Here is an 11,438-nt window from a genome sequence, read left to right on the forward strand (position 1 = left end):
CAGGAGCAATAGGTTACTGGAATATTCCAGATTTATCTTGGAGTGTTTTAGTTCCATTAGTGCTGAGCAAATGATCCTTAACCAAACTGTAAAATCTTAGGAGTACCATATTCCTTTTCCTCTAGCAGGAGTTACACAGTATGGATTAAGCTACACACTTGGCCAAAACGTTATCACTAAATTGCCATGCTACAAAGGACAACATTTTTGACATGAGCTGTCGGTTCGGGCTGATGGCGACCATCTAGACCAGTGTTACTCAACTCCAGTCCTCAAGTACCCCCAACAGCACACATTTTTGTTGTAGCCCGGGACAAACATACCTCATTCAACTCATTTAGGGCTTGATGGTTAGTTGACAAGTTGAATAGGTGTGCTTGTCCAGGGTTAGAATAAAAATGAGTACTATTGGGGGTACTTGAGGAATGGAGTTGGGAAACACTGATCTCGGTGGTGTGGTTCGTAGATTGTATGGATTGTGTCCAAATGTATTACTGGCTGTACTATACCACAATCATTGGGATTCAGAACATTTAGGGTAAAAAAAGAAAGTCCACTGAAACAATCCCTTCAAGAGAACAGCAGCCAGAACATTAGTGACGACATCAGCGGTCACAGCGAACGTGCAGTCAACGAAACAGAGCGGTCAACGAGAGGCTCTCCAAGGAGCCTTGGACTGTGTCAAGGATGTGTACTCTTTGTTTCTGTTTCTCTGTCTTTTTTTCTCTCTCTCCTTTCTCTGTCATTCTCACATCATTCTCACATCATTTTACTCATGGTCAGAGAACAGGAATGTATGAGAAAATTGTGCCCTTTTCCCTACAAAAACCAACATATGTGTCAGATTACAGATATCAAATGAGGGCAGTTATAGTGCCTTCAGAAAGTATTTATACCCCTTGACTTATTCCACATTTTGTTGTGTTACAGCCTGAATTCAAAATTTATTAAATACCAAAAATCTCAACCATCTACAGGCAATACCCCATAATGACGAAGTGAAAACATGTTTTTTTAATTTTTGGGGGCAAATTTATTGAAAATGAAATATAGATATCTCATTTACATAACTATTCACACCCCTGAGTCAATACTTTGTAGAAGGACCTTCTGCAGAAATTACAGCTTTGAGTCGTCTTGGGTATGTCCGTATTAGCTTTGCACATCCGGACTTGGGGATTTTCTCCCATTCCTCCTTGCAGATTTTCTCAAGCTCTGTTAGGTAGGGTGCGGCGGTAAAAAGCAATCTTAAAGTCTTTCCACAGATTTTCAATGGGATTCAAGTCTGGGCTTTGGCTGGACCACTCAAGGACTTTCAAATTCTTGTTCTGAAGCCATCCCAGTGTTTCTTTGACTGTATGCTTAGGGCCATTGTCCTGTTGGAATGTAAATCTTCACCCCAGACTAAGGTTGTTTGCACTCTGAAGCAGGTTCTCATCAAGGATTTGCCTGTATTTGGCTCCATTCATTGTTCTCTCTATCCTTACTAGTCTCCCAGTCCCTGCCGCTGAAAAGCATCCCCATAGCATGATGCTGCCACCACCATGCTTCACAGCAGGGATGGTGTTAGACGGGTGATGAGCTGTACCTGGTTTTCTCCAGACATAGCACTTTGTATTCAGGCCAAATAGTAAAAGTGTTGTCTTATCAGACCACAGAATCTTTTGCCTTATGCTTACAGACTCTTTTTCTCAGGAGTGGCCACTCTCCCGCGAAGCCCAGATTGATGAAGTGCTGTAGAGACTGTTGTCCTTCTGGTAGGTTCTCCCATCTCAGCCAGAGAACTATGTAGTTCTGTCAGAGTTGCTATTGGGTTCTTGGTCACCTCCCCGACCAAGGTCCTTCTTGCCTGGTTGCTCAGTTTGGTCAGACAGCCAGCTCTAGGGAGAGTCTTGGTAGTTCCATATTCTTTCAATTTCCCAATGATGGAGACAACTGTGCTCTTGGAAACATTCAACACTCTACAACGTGTTTTATACACTTCCCCAGATATATGCCTCATTACAATTCTATCTCTGACAACTTTATAGTATAGTTTTTGCTCTGACATCCACTGTCAACTGTGGGACCTTATATAGATAGACAGGTGTGTTTCTTTTGAAATCATGTGCAAACAATTGAATTGGCCACAGGGCACTCCAATCAAGTTGTAGTGACATCTCAAGGATGATCAATGGAATTTGGATGCATCTGAGCTCAATTTGGGGTGTCATAGAAAAAGTGTGTGAATACTTATGTAAATGAGATATGTCAGTTTGTTAGAAACTCAAAAATTCCTAAAAACATATTTTCACTTTGTCATTATGTGGTATTGTGTGTAGATAGGTGAGAGAGAAAAATCAATCTAATCTATTTTGAATTCAGGCTTTCACTCTACAAAATGTGGAATACCTCAAGGGGAGTGAATACTTTCTGAAGGCACTATGCAGCAATGAACTGTATAGGAACAGCATCATTTGCTCTCACAGATGTCTCATGATATGACATAACAGATTCCAATAAAAATATTGCACTTCCAAATCTGGTATTTCTGCAATTCTGAAAGGCAGAGAGGATGCCTAGTACATTGAGTCGTCTGAAGGGTCAATCTTTGATCTTTCAGTGTAGCCAATCACAGAGCAGAATAACCATGGCTCGTGCCATATTTCTATAGAATATGCCCTCCATAAGAATAGAAATGATGCAGCAATCGTCAACATACTGTATGGACACACATAATGTATTTGATTTACAAAGAGCAAAACATCTACATGGTTATCACTTATTCATGGCTCAATATTGTGCACGAATGATATACACTGAGCATACAAAACATTAAGAACTCTTTCCATGGCATAGATCGACCAGGTGAATCCAGGTGAAAGCTATGACTCCTTACTGATGTCACTTGTTAAATCCACTTCAATCAGTGTAGATGAAGGTGAGGAGACAGGATAAAGAAGGAGGCTGGAGGCAATTGAGACATGGATTGTGTGTATGTGTGCCATTCAGAGGGTGAATGGGCAAGACAAAAGATTTAAGTGCCTTTGAAAGCGGTATGTCAGGCGCACTGGTTTGTGTCAAGAAATGCAACGCTGCTGGGTTTTTCAACTCAATATTAGGAAGGTGTTCCTAATGTTTGGTATACTCAGTGTAGGAGGCTTTGACTGAGAATCAATCAATCCTTCATTTAAATGTTATTGTTATGGAGTTTAGAAATGTGTGTGTGTGTGCTGAGCTGCAGGTTGGAGATGTTGAACACTGTGTGAAGGTTATTATGAGATAAAGTGAGAGAGAGAGGAGAGCACATTTCACTCTGTGACAGTGCTGGGTCACTGAGATAAGCAGGCTGACCTTCTGCGTCCCCCATACTCATGTACGTAGGCAGGCCCCCCACACACACACACACACATATTTACATGGAAATCGATTGATATTTATGGTACACCACCACACAATCAAGAGGTATGCACACATAATAACTATACACAGCTAGATCAAATCAAACGTATTCGTCACGTGCACAGTTTACAGCATGTACAAAAGCTGACAGTGAAATGCTTGCATGATCATACACACGCGAGCAGTTACGTACACAAAGTACGACAAACAAGTTGACACTAAAAACCATTCACTTATGTGCTTAGTGTTACAGTGCTACTAGAACAATCATACACTGAAACCCTTCTCTGAGGTCTTTAATGCGTGCACACTGGGTCCTATCTTAGCCCTAACTATACGATATGTACACCGACATACCGGTGTTCACACAGGCCCCAACATGGTGGAACACTGTGTCTTACCCATGCTCTCTCTGGCACAGATAAGACCACACTACAGTGTGTAATGTGTCTCTGTTCCTCCATCAAAAATGCTGCCTAGCTAGCCTCTTTCAACTGCCGCTGTGTCAGTCTGATATTCCTCCTCTAAAAGTTGCGAGCTTACACCACGGGACTTAGAGGTACCCAGCGTCACGGCTTCATTGCTCCAGACCAACACAAGGGGGAGTTAGAGCACTCATTATGCATTTGGGTCCCAAGGTTTTTATATGACCAATCATATCGAGTGGTTCTACTGACGAATTTGACGCGAGCCACCCGTCCCTGGTGACTTTCTTCAGCAAAGGTGGCTGACAAAACATTACGGTGGAAGCAAATGTAAGTAATTATAATGTCATAACGAGTCAAGCAAGACATTTACAATTGAGAGGAATATGTTAGTTGATGTAGAGACAAACGATTGTGCATATTGTTTAATTTACGAAAATCACTATTTAGCAAGTTAGCTGACTAGCTAACATTAGCCAGCAAGCTAGCTGGTGTTATGACATTGTAATTTGTGTTGTTTAATGTTTTAGGGACTCCTGAGAAAACCAGCAAACCAGGCTGTCGTCTTGGGAAACAATGGATGTAAAGAATCTAGTTAGCTAAACCATTTACTGCAAATTGAATGTACAATTGTGTAAGCTTGCCTTGCCGTGCAATGCAGCTGAAGTAACAGAGCTAGCTAACTATTTACTTGCTTATTGTGTAGTGGAGGATAAAAATAAATGTATGCCTTCTTTTTCAGTCATATCCAATACCAGGTGTATCAAACTCCATTCTTTGAATGATGCTGTGTCTGCATGTATGTATTACAATTATACACTTCAACAGTGTTTACCAATCTTGGTCCTGGGACATCAATGATTACACATTGTAACTATGAAATTGACTAGAAACATGATTTAAGTAAAGGCTGATTTGTAATTCATATATACAGAAAAAAAACGATGCATATCCAACTCCCTTTATGTGCATCAATCAGAGAACACAGGATAGTATTTGAGATACTTAATTTCAACCAGTGGAGAATGTGAAACACTTTATTGAAAGAAGTTCGTTATCCAGGTGTTATAAATACATAATACATGCATTATAATTATGATAATTGTAATATTATATTATAAATACAAGTTCAATCTGTACTTCAATGCACATATGGTGTGCATTATAAAACGAGGAAGAAATACGAGGTGGGGAGAGAGGTGTAGAAGACCGAAAGGGAAAGAGCTAAGAACAGAGGCAGACAGCATATGATTAATGAATTACAGTGCTACCCTAATATTCTCTCAGTTCATCACAATTACAGTGTCTCTAGCGGTGTCTCCTAACCAGCCTTGGGCTCCCAGTTTGGCCCGAAGGTTATCTTAAGAGCGGGTGAGGTGGCGATGACGGCACTGGCTTCCTCTCTCACATTAAAACCTACCTGCAGACGAGAGACAGATGGATAGAGAGAGAGAATGATTAAGCCTTGTTTTTTTTATTCTAACATGGTCGGTCAGTCATAATCATCAGGATGAAATGCAAAACTGACCTTGGATCATTAACTCTGGGACTACTACATCTCTATCTGTATTTCAACGTAAAGCATCTCTTTAAAAATACTTCCTGTTGACCCAACCAAGTGACCTCTCACCTATGATCATGCAGTGCCCTCTGTGTCAGCCAGTTCAGATACGGGAGGGGTTCACCAACACAGTTGATATAACCTAGAGGATTTAGGGAGAAGGGGGAGAAGGATGACCTGAAGGAGAGAGACTGTTATTGTGTGTGGTCTCACCTGGTGGCTACAGAGTACTTTATGCTGAAAAGCAGACACATGAGGAGAAACAATACAAGATAATAACATTATTAGACATAAGGCAAAAACAAAGATGTGCCTAGGTGTTTGGAGCATTCCGATATGTCACAGTTGGTGAGGTGTCAGGTTCGCCTCTGTACTTAAAGGGTGATTATTCCAACTCTCTGTGAAATGCTGCAGATCTGCCCACAGACGAGGTAGGGCCACATATCCCACACAGAAGAGGTGGATAGAATCCGACAGGTCAATGTATCCTTCTTCCTCCAAACTGTGCATGTGAGACAGGTTCCATGTACAACAAGACAGACAGAGAGGAAGAGAGAAAAAGAACACAACAGTTTAATTACCTCTGGTTATTGACACTTTTGCCAGCAATAAAGCTTCCACGGCCTGTTCCTCGGACAGTGAACATCTGACAATATCTACATTTTCGACCCCTTGATCAGCTCGCACTCTGAAAGTAAAGGAAATAGATTATTTTTTGTAGCTATGAAAACAATAACTGAGTTATGACCGTTCAATCTAAAGCAGTAGATGTCATTTTCAGGATACGTCAATACAGCACAGAAAGCTTAACACCAGACTGGTATTGTGGTTGTTCATTAGGTGATGGGAAATATGCAGTATGTATACAAAATAATATACTTACCTTCCTTGAAAATCCATCGATGACAATGTTGTATCTTGGAAAAAAGCATTGGAATGAAAAGTGAAATGTTTAACCTATTAACCTGCTTCATTATTTATGCATTACCAGTTGATGAAGAACAACTCCAATTTCATACATCATTGAAAATTAGTCTACGAATTTGATGGAGACATTAAACATCTTAGTACCTTATCAATTTATGATTTGTATCGATGTGGACGAGAGACAGGGGAGCAGGAACTGAGTATTTTTGCCGAGCAATGCAACGAAGCTGGATCATTCTGGCAATGATACCTGCACCATCTACACCAGTGGTTCTTAACCTTGTTGGAGGTACTGACCCCCACCAGTTTCATATGCGCATTCACCGAACCCTTCTTAATTGGAAAAATAAAATTCAAAACATAGGTATATATTTTACTGGTGCACAAAATGAACCGTGCATCAACATCGGTGTTCAAAGAACAAAACCATTAAAACATGATTTTCACACAAAAACAAAAACATAATAATGAATATTTACTGCAAATCAGTGTGACTTCTGCTGTTGCCTTTCAGAGACCAGTTCAGAAATGCGCGGCTTCACCTTGGCAAGTGCCACTCTCATGTCATTTTCGCAACAAAGTCTGTTCCTTTTCTTCGTTTTTATGTCCAGCATCCTCGAAAAGGATTGCTCGCAAAGATATGTTGTAACAAACGGTATGAAAATCTCCAGAGCTTTCTTAGCAATAACAGGGTACGTTACCATTTGTTGACACCAAAACGTTGAGAGCGTTGTTGTTCTGAAGAGTTGCTGTTGTACCTGGCTCTGCTGAATTTCAATGATTTCATCGAGGTATTCATCATTGACATCTGTTGTCTCAACACTAAACGTGAACGGCTGTCTCACCCATGCTGGATATGACTCTCTTGTAGGGAAGTATCCGTCGAGAGACTTTGCAAGCTCATCTAAGTGCGTGGCAATTGCTTGCTTCAGTTCCGCGGGTACAGAAATGTCTCCGATTCCAGATACATCTTCGATCTTACTTACACAGTCGTCCAGCAGGGGAAAGTTTGCGAAGTTATCGTTCTCTGTTCGTCGTTTCCATAACGGTAGCTTTTTTTGAAAAGCCTTCAGGTTTTCTTCCGCTTCGATGATGTTGACTCCACCGCCCTGCATCTGTTGATTGAGATGATTGAGAGCTGCGAAGATATCAGCCATGTACGCTAAAATGAGAATGAACTCAGAATTTTTTAAGCAATCTGCATGACGATGTTGGTGCTCTTGCAAAAACAGGGCTAATTCCACACGCACGGCAAAAACACGATTCAGCACCTGTCCCCGGGATAACCACCGAACGTTAGAATGGTACAGAAGTACCTCGAATTCAGAGCCCATTTCTTTACACAGCTCACTGAAGATGCGGTGCCTCAGAGCACTATTTCGCACATAGTTCACGCATTCCACCACAATTTTTAATAGTTCTGCCAGTTTTGGAGGCAAGGTTTTTGTTGCCAACGCATGCCTGTGCAGAATACAATGCGTAACAATGATGTGTGGTGCATCGGCTTTCACTAGCGCACCAAAACCAGACTTTCTTCCCAGCATGACTGGAGCTCCGTCCGAACAAACTGCAGAAACCATATCCCACGAAAGATTGTTGTCTTTGAAGAAGTCATCCACAAGTTTCTTCACATCGGCTGCCTTAGTTGTTGTCGTAAGAGGCTTACAAAATAAAAAATCTTCCTTTATCACGTCGTCTTTCACATAGCGCACAAATACAGCAAGCTGGCTTAGATTGGAAACGTCTGTGGTCTCGTCGAGTTGAAGGCTGAATTTTGCCGGGCTTGAAATCAGATCTGCAACTACTTGAGCCAAGATGTCTTTGCTCATGTCCTCTATTCTGTCGCTAATGGTGTCATTTGAAAGAGGAATTTGGGATAACTTAACTTCAGCCGCTTATCCCAGCATGATATTCGCCATCTTCAACACAGCTGGTTTTATGAGTGTTTCACCAATGGTGTGTGGTTTGCCCTGCTTTGCGATCAGGTAAGCAACTTCGTACGATGCTGTGAGGATCGGTTTGTTGATGGGTACAAACAGGCAGAGTAGCCTTTTCATCGAATCTGGCTCTCTTCACCTTGAATTCAGCGAGCGTTGTGTTCTTGTATTGTCCATCTCCATGCAGCTTAAGGAAGTGTTCTCTTAGTTTTGCCGGTGCTAGACTAGAATTGCTCAACTTGGCATTGCAAATCATGCAGTTAGGACGCTGACTCTCATCACGTTCCGTTATACATGTGAATCCATATTGTACATATTTGTCCGACCACTTTCTTTTTTTGCTCGACATAGTTAGTATGAAGGGATTAAAATATTAAGAAAGAAATCACACGACGTACCATCACGACAGTCACAATTCGACTACTGAGCGCGCCAAATTCCCTGCAGCACAGATAGGCCAAGCGATGTTGCGTGATGACCTGCAGCCAATGATGGCCAAGCGGGGCATGTCATCACGAATCATATGAGTCGGGTGTGTGTCTTGACCTCCGCCGAACCCCTGAGACTGACTCACCGAACCCCTGGGGTTCGATCGAACCCAGGTTAAGAACCACTGATCTACACGCTGCAAAGACTCTCTACCTCTTCGCCATTGTACATGATGGCCCGTTGCTTGGAGACTTCCTTTGACCATTCTAAAGCCCGCATGGGGTGTCCTTGCCTTAATGGCGCTGACTTTCTGGTCTAACTCTTCATCTGACATATCAGAATAGCATTCCCTGACAGACAAATTGTGTTCTTTCATCCTTATGTAAGAAAAGCTAACCGTTACACTGTCATGAAATATGATTATATATCGACTATGAAACACATAGGACATGGCCTGCTTATGAGTTGCCATGAAAGAAAGTTAGATGAATTCAACTGAAAATGGCGAGAACAGGTGTTCGTACAGTGGGGTAAAAAAGTTTTTGATCCCCTGCTGATTTTGTACGTTTGCCCACTGACAAAGAAAGGATCAGTCTATAATTTTAATGGTAGGTTTATTTGAACTGAGACACAGAATAACAACAAAAATATCCAGAAAAACGCATGTCAGAAATGTTCTAACTTGATTTGCATTTTAATGAGGGAAATAAGTATTTGACCACTTTTCAATCAGAAAGATTTCTGGCTCCCAGGTGTCTTTTATACAGGTAATGAGCTGAGATTAGGAGCACACTCTTTAACCTCAGCTTGTTACCTGTATAAAAGACACCTGTCCACAGAAGCAATCAATCAGATTCCAACTCTCCACCATGGCCAAGACCAAAGAGCTCTCCAAGGATGTCAGGGACAAGATTGTAGACCTACACAAGGCTGGAATGGACTACAAGACCATCGCCAAGCAGCTTGTTGAGAAGGTGACAACATTTGGTGCGATTATTCGCAAATGGAAGAAACACAAAAGAACTGTCAATCTCCCTCGGCCTGGGGCTCCATGCAAGATCTCACCTCGTGGAGTTGCAATGATCATGAGAACAGTGAGGAATCAGCCCAGAACTACGCGGGAGGATCTTGTCAATGATCTCAAGGCAGCTGGGACCATAGTCACCTGGAGTGGCCTAGCCAGTCTCCAGACCTTAATCCCATAGAAAATCTGTGGAGGGAGCTGAAGGTTCGAGTTGCCAAACGTCAGCCTCGAAACCTTAATGACTTGGAGAAGATCTGCAAAGAGGAGTGGGACAAAATCCCTCCTGAGATGTGTGCAAACCTGGTGGCCAACTACAGGAAACGTCTGACCTCTGTGATTGCCAACAAGGGTTTTGCCACCAAGTACTAAGTCATGTTTTGCAGAGGGGTCAAATACTTATTTCCCTCATTAAAATGTAAATCATTTTATAACATTTTTGACATGCGTTTTTCTGGATTTTTTTGTTGTTATTCTGTCTCTCACTGTTCAAATAAACCTACTATTAAAATTATAGACTGATCATACAAAATCAGCAGGGGATCAAATACTTTTTTCACCCCCTGTAGCTAAATGTTTTTGGTTAGCTTGAGAATAATAATTGCATGATTTATCATTCTACGGTATGTATGTATGTATCTATGTAATATAGTAGAATGTTGTGAACCGACACTGAATCGTAGGAGCTAACTACTAGCTATGTAACTTTAGAAGTTGGACGGAAGAACCCCCAGTGCTGCTCACCTGAGATGCCAACATCACACAGTCCTTTGTAGGTGTCCGCTATGACTTCCTTTGTGTCGGAAAGAAAGGGTGAACAGTATTGGTTGTAGCCAAACTGACACTCAAAAAATGGCCAAAATGGAGAGGGGTTGATAGCAAAATGAAATTAGAGTTTTGTTTTCAAATACATTTTTTGTTGTCCAAATATTTTGGGGGGAATAAAATGTAAGTTTTGCGCTCTATTACAAAATATTAGATAGCAAAAAAATAGTTTTACTTTGAAGCCTCAATTTTGCTTTCAGAAAAAACCTTTTTGATTGAAAATAAAAACCTTTTTCTCTCGACAAAAATACATCCATTTGTTGTAAGTTGGGGAGGAGGGCTAATAGCTGAACAATAGAATATTCAACCTTTACTAAAGAATAGTCTAATAGCCAAGCTAGGTGTGGAGTTAGAGCATTGATTATGCTTTTGGGTCCCAATGCACTACAGTGTCTCTAACTGACAATGAATGGGCAATATAAACCAAATAATAAACTGATAATTGTGGACGACGTCACATGAAAGAAGCAGGGAGCAGGTTTTGAACTCTCAAACTTCTTGCACGAAGTCCAGCGCGCTATCGACTGTGCACAAAAAGCATGCTCAAGCTGCAGAATCGATAGAGCGCATCCTCGCGGTAGCTTGCTACTCAATGTAATGAAGTAATGACTTTTCAAATAAGAACCACATAGCATATCATTACAGCAGTATGTACCGGTATGTTAGCTATCTACCTAACGCTAGTAGTTATACATCAAACTTGACAGTATATTAACTATAGGCTATCTAGCTACCCAATGTTTATTGACTTGATTCCTGTCATTCTTAGCTTAGCTAAATGGTATAGTCATTGTGCATTCTCAATGGACATTCGGGTGCTTTCGTAAATTCGCTCTGGCTATCGACTCCGATTTCAGAGCACTCTCATCTGAGTGTACCAGAGCACAGAATAATGAATTTACAAGCGCTCAACACCCATTGAATATGGCCGG

The 11,438-nt window shown here is 41.3% G+C and overlaps 1 protein-coding gene across 1 annotated transcript; it reads right to left on the bottom strand.

The window, feature by feature from the left end:
• Positions 1-5,537: 5,537 nt before the first annotated feature.
• Positions 5,538-9,234, bottom strand: LOC123729011 (protein ZBED8). Its single transcript, XM_045702451.1, has 2 exons — positions 6,251-9,234; positions 5,538-6,055 (listed from the first exon to the last, which is right to left on the bottom strand). Exon 1 carries the CDS (start codon positions 8,121-8,123, stop codon positions 6,780-6,782), a length of 1,344 nt encoding a protein of 447 aa, XP_045558407.1. The 5' UTR covers positions 8,124-9,234; the 3' UTR covers positions 5,538-6,055; positions 6,251-6,779.
• Between the last annotated feature and the right edge of the window lie 2,204 nt (positions 9,235-11,438).

This window comes from Salmo salar, chromosome ssa19 (assembly GCF_905237065.1).
Source record: "Salmo salar chromosome ssa19, Ssal_v3.1, whole genome shotgun sequence".
Taxonomy (NCBI): Eukaryota; Metazoa; Chordata; class Actinopteri; order Salmoniformes; family Salmonidae; genus Salmo; species Salmo salar.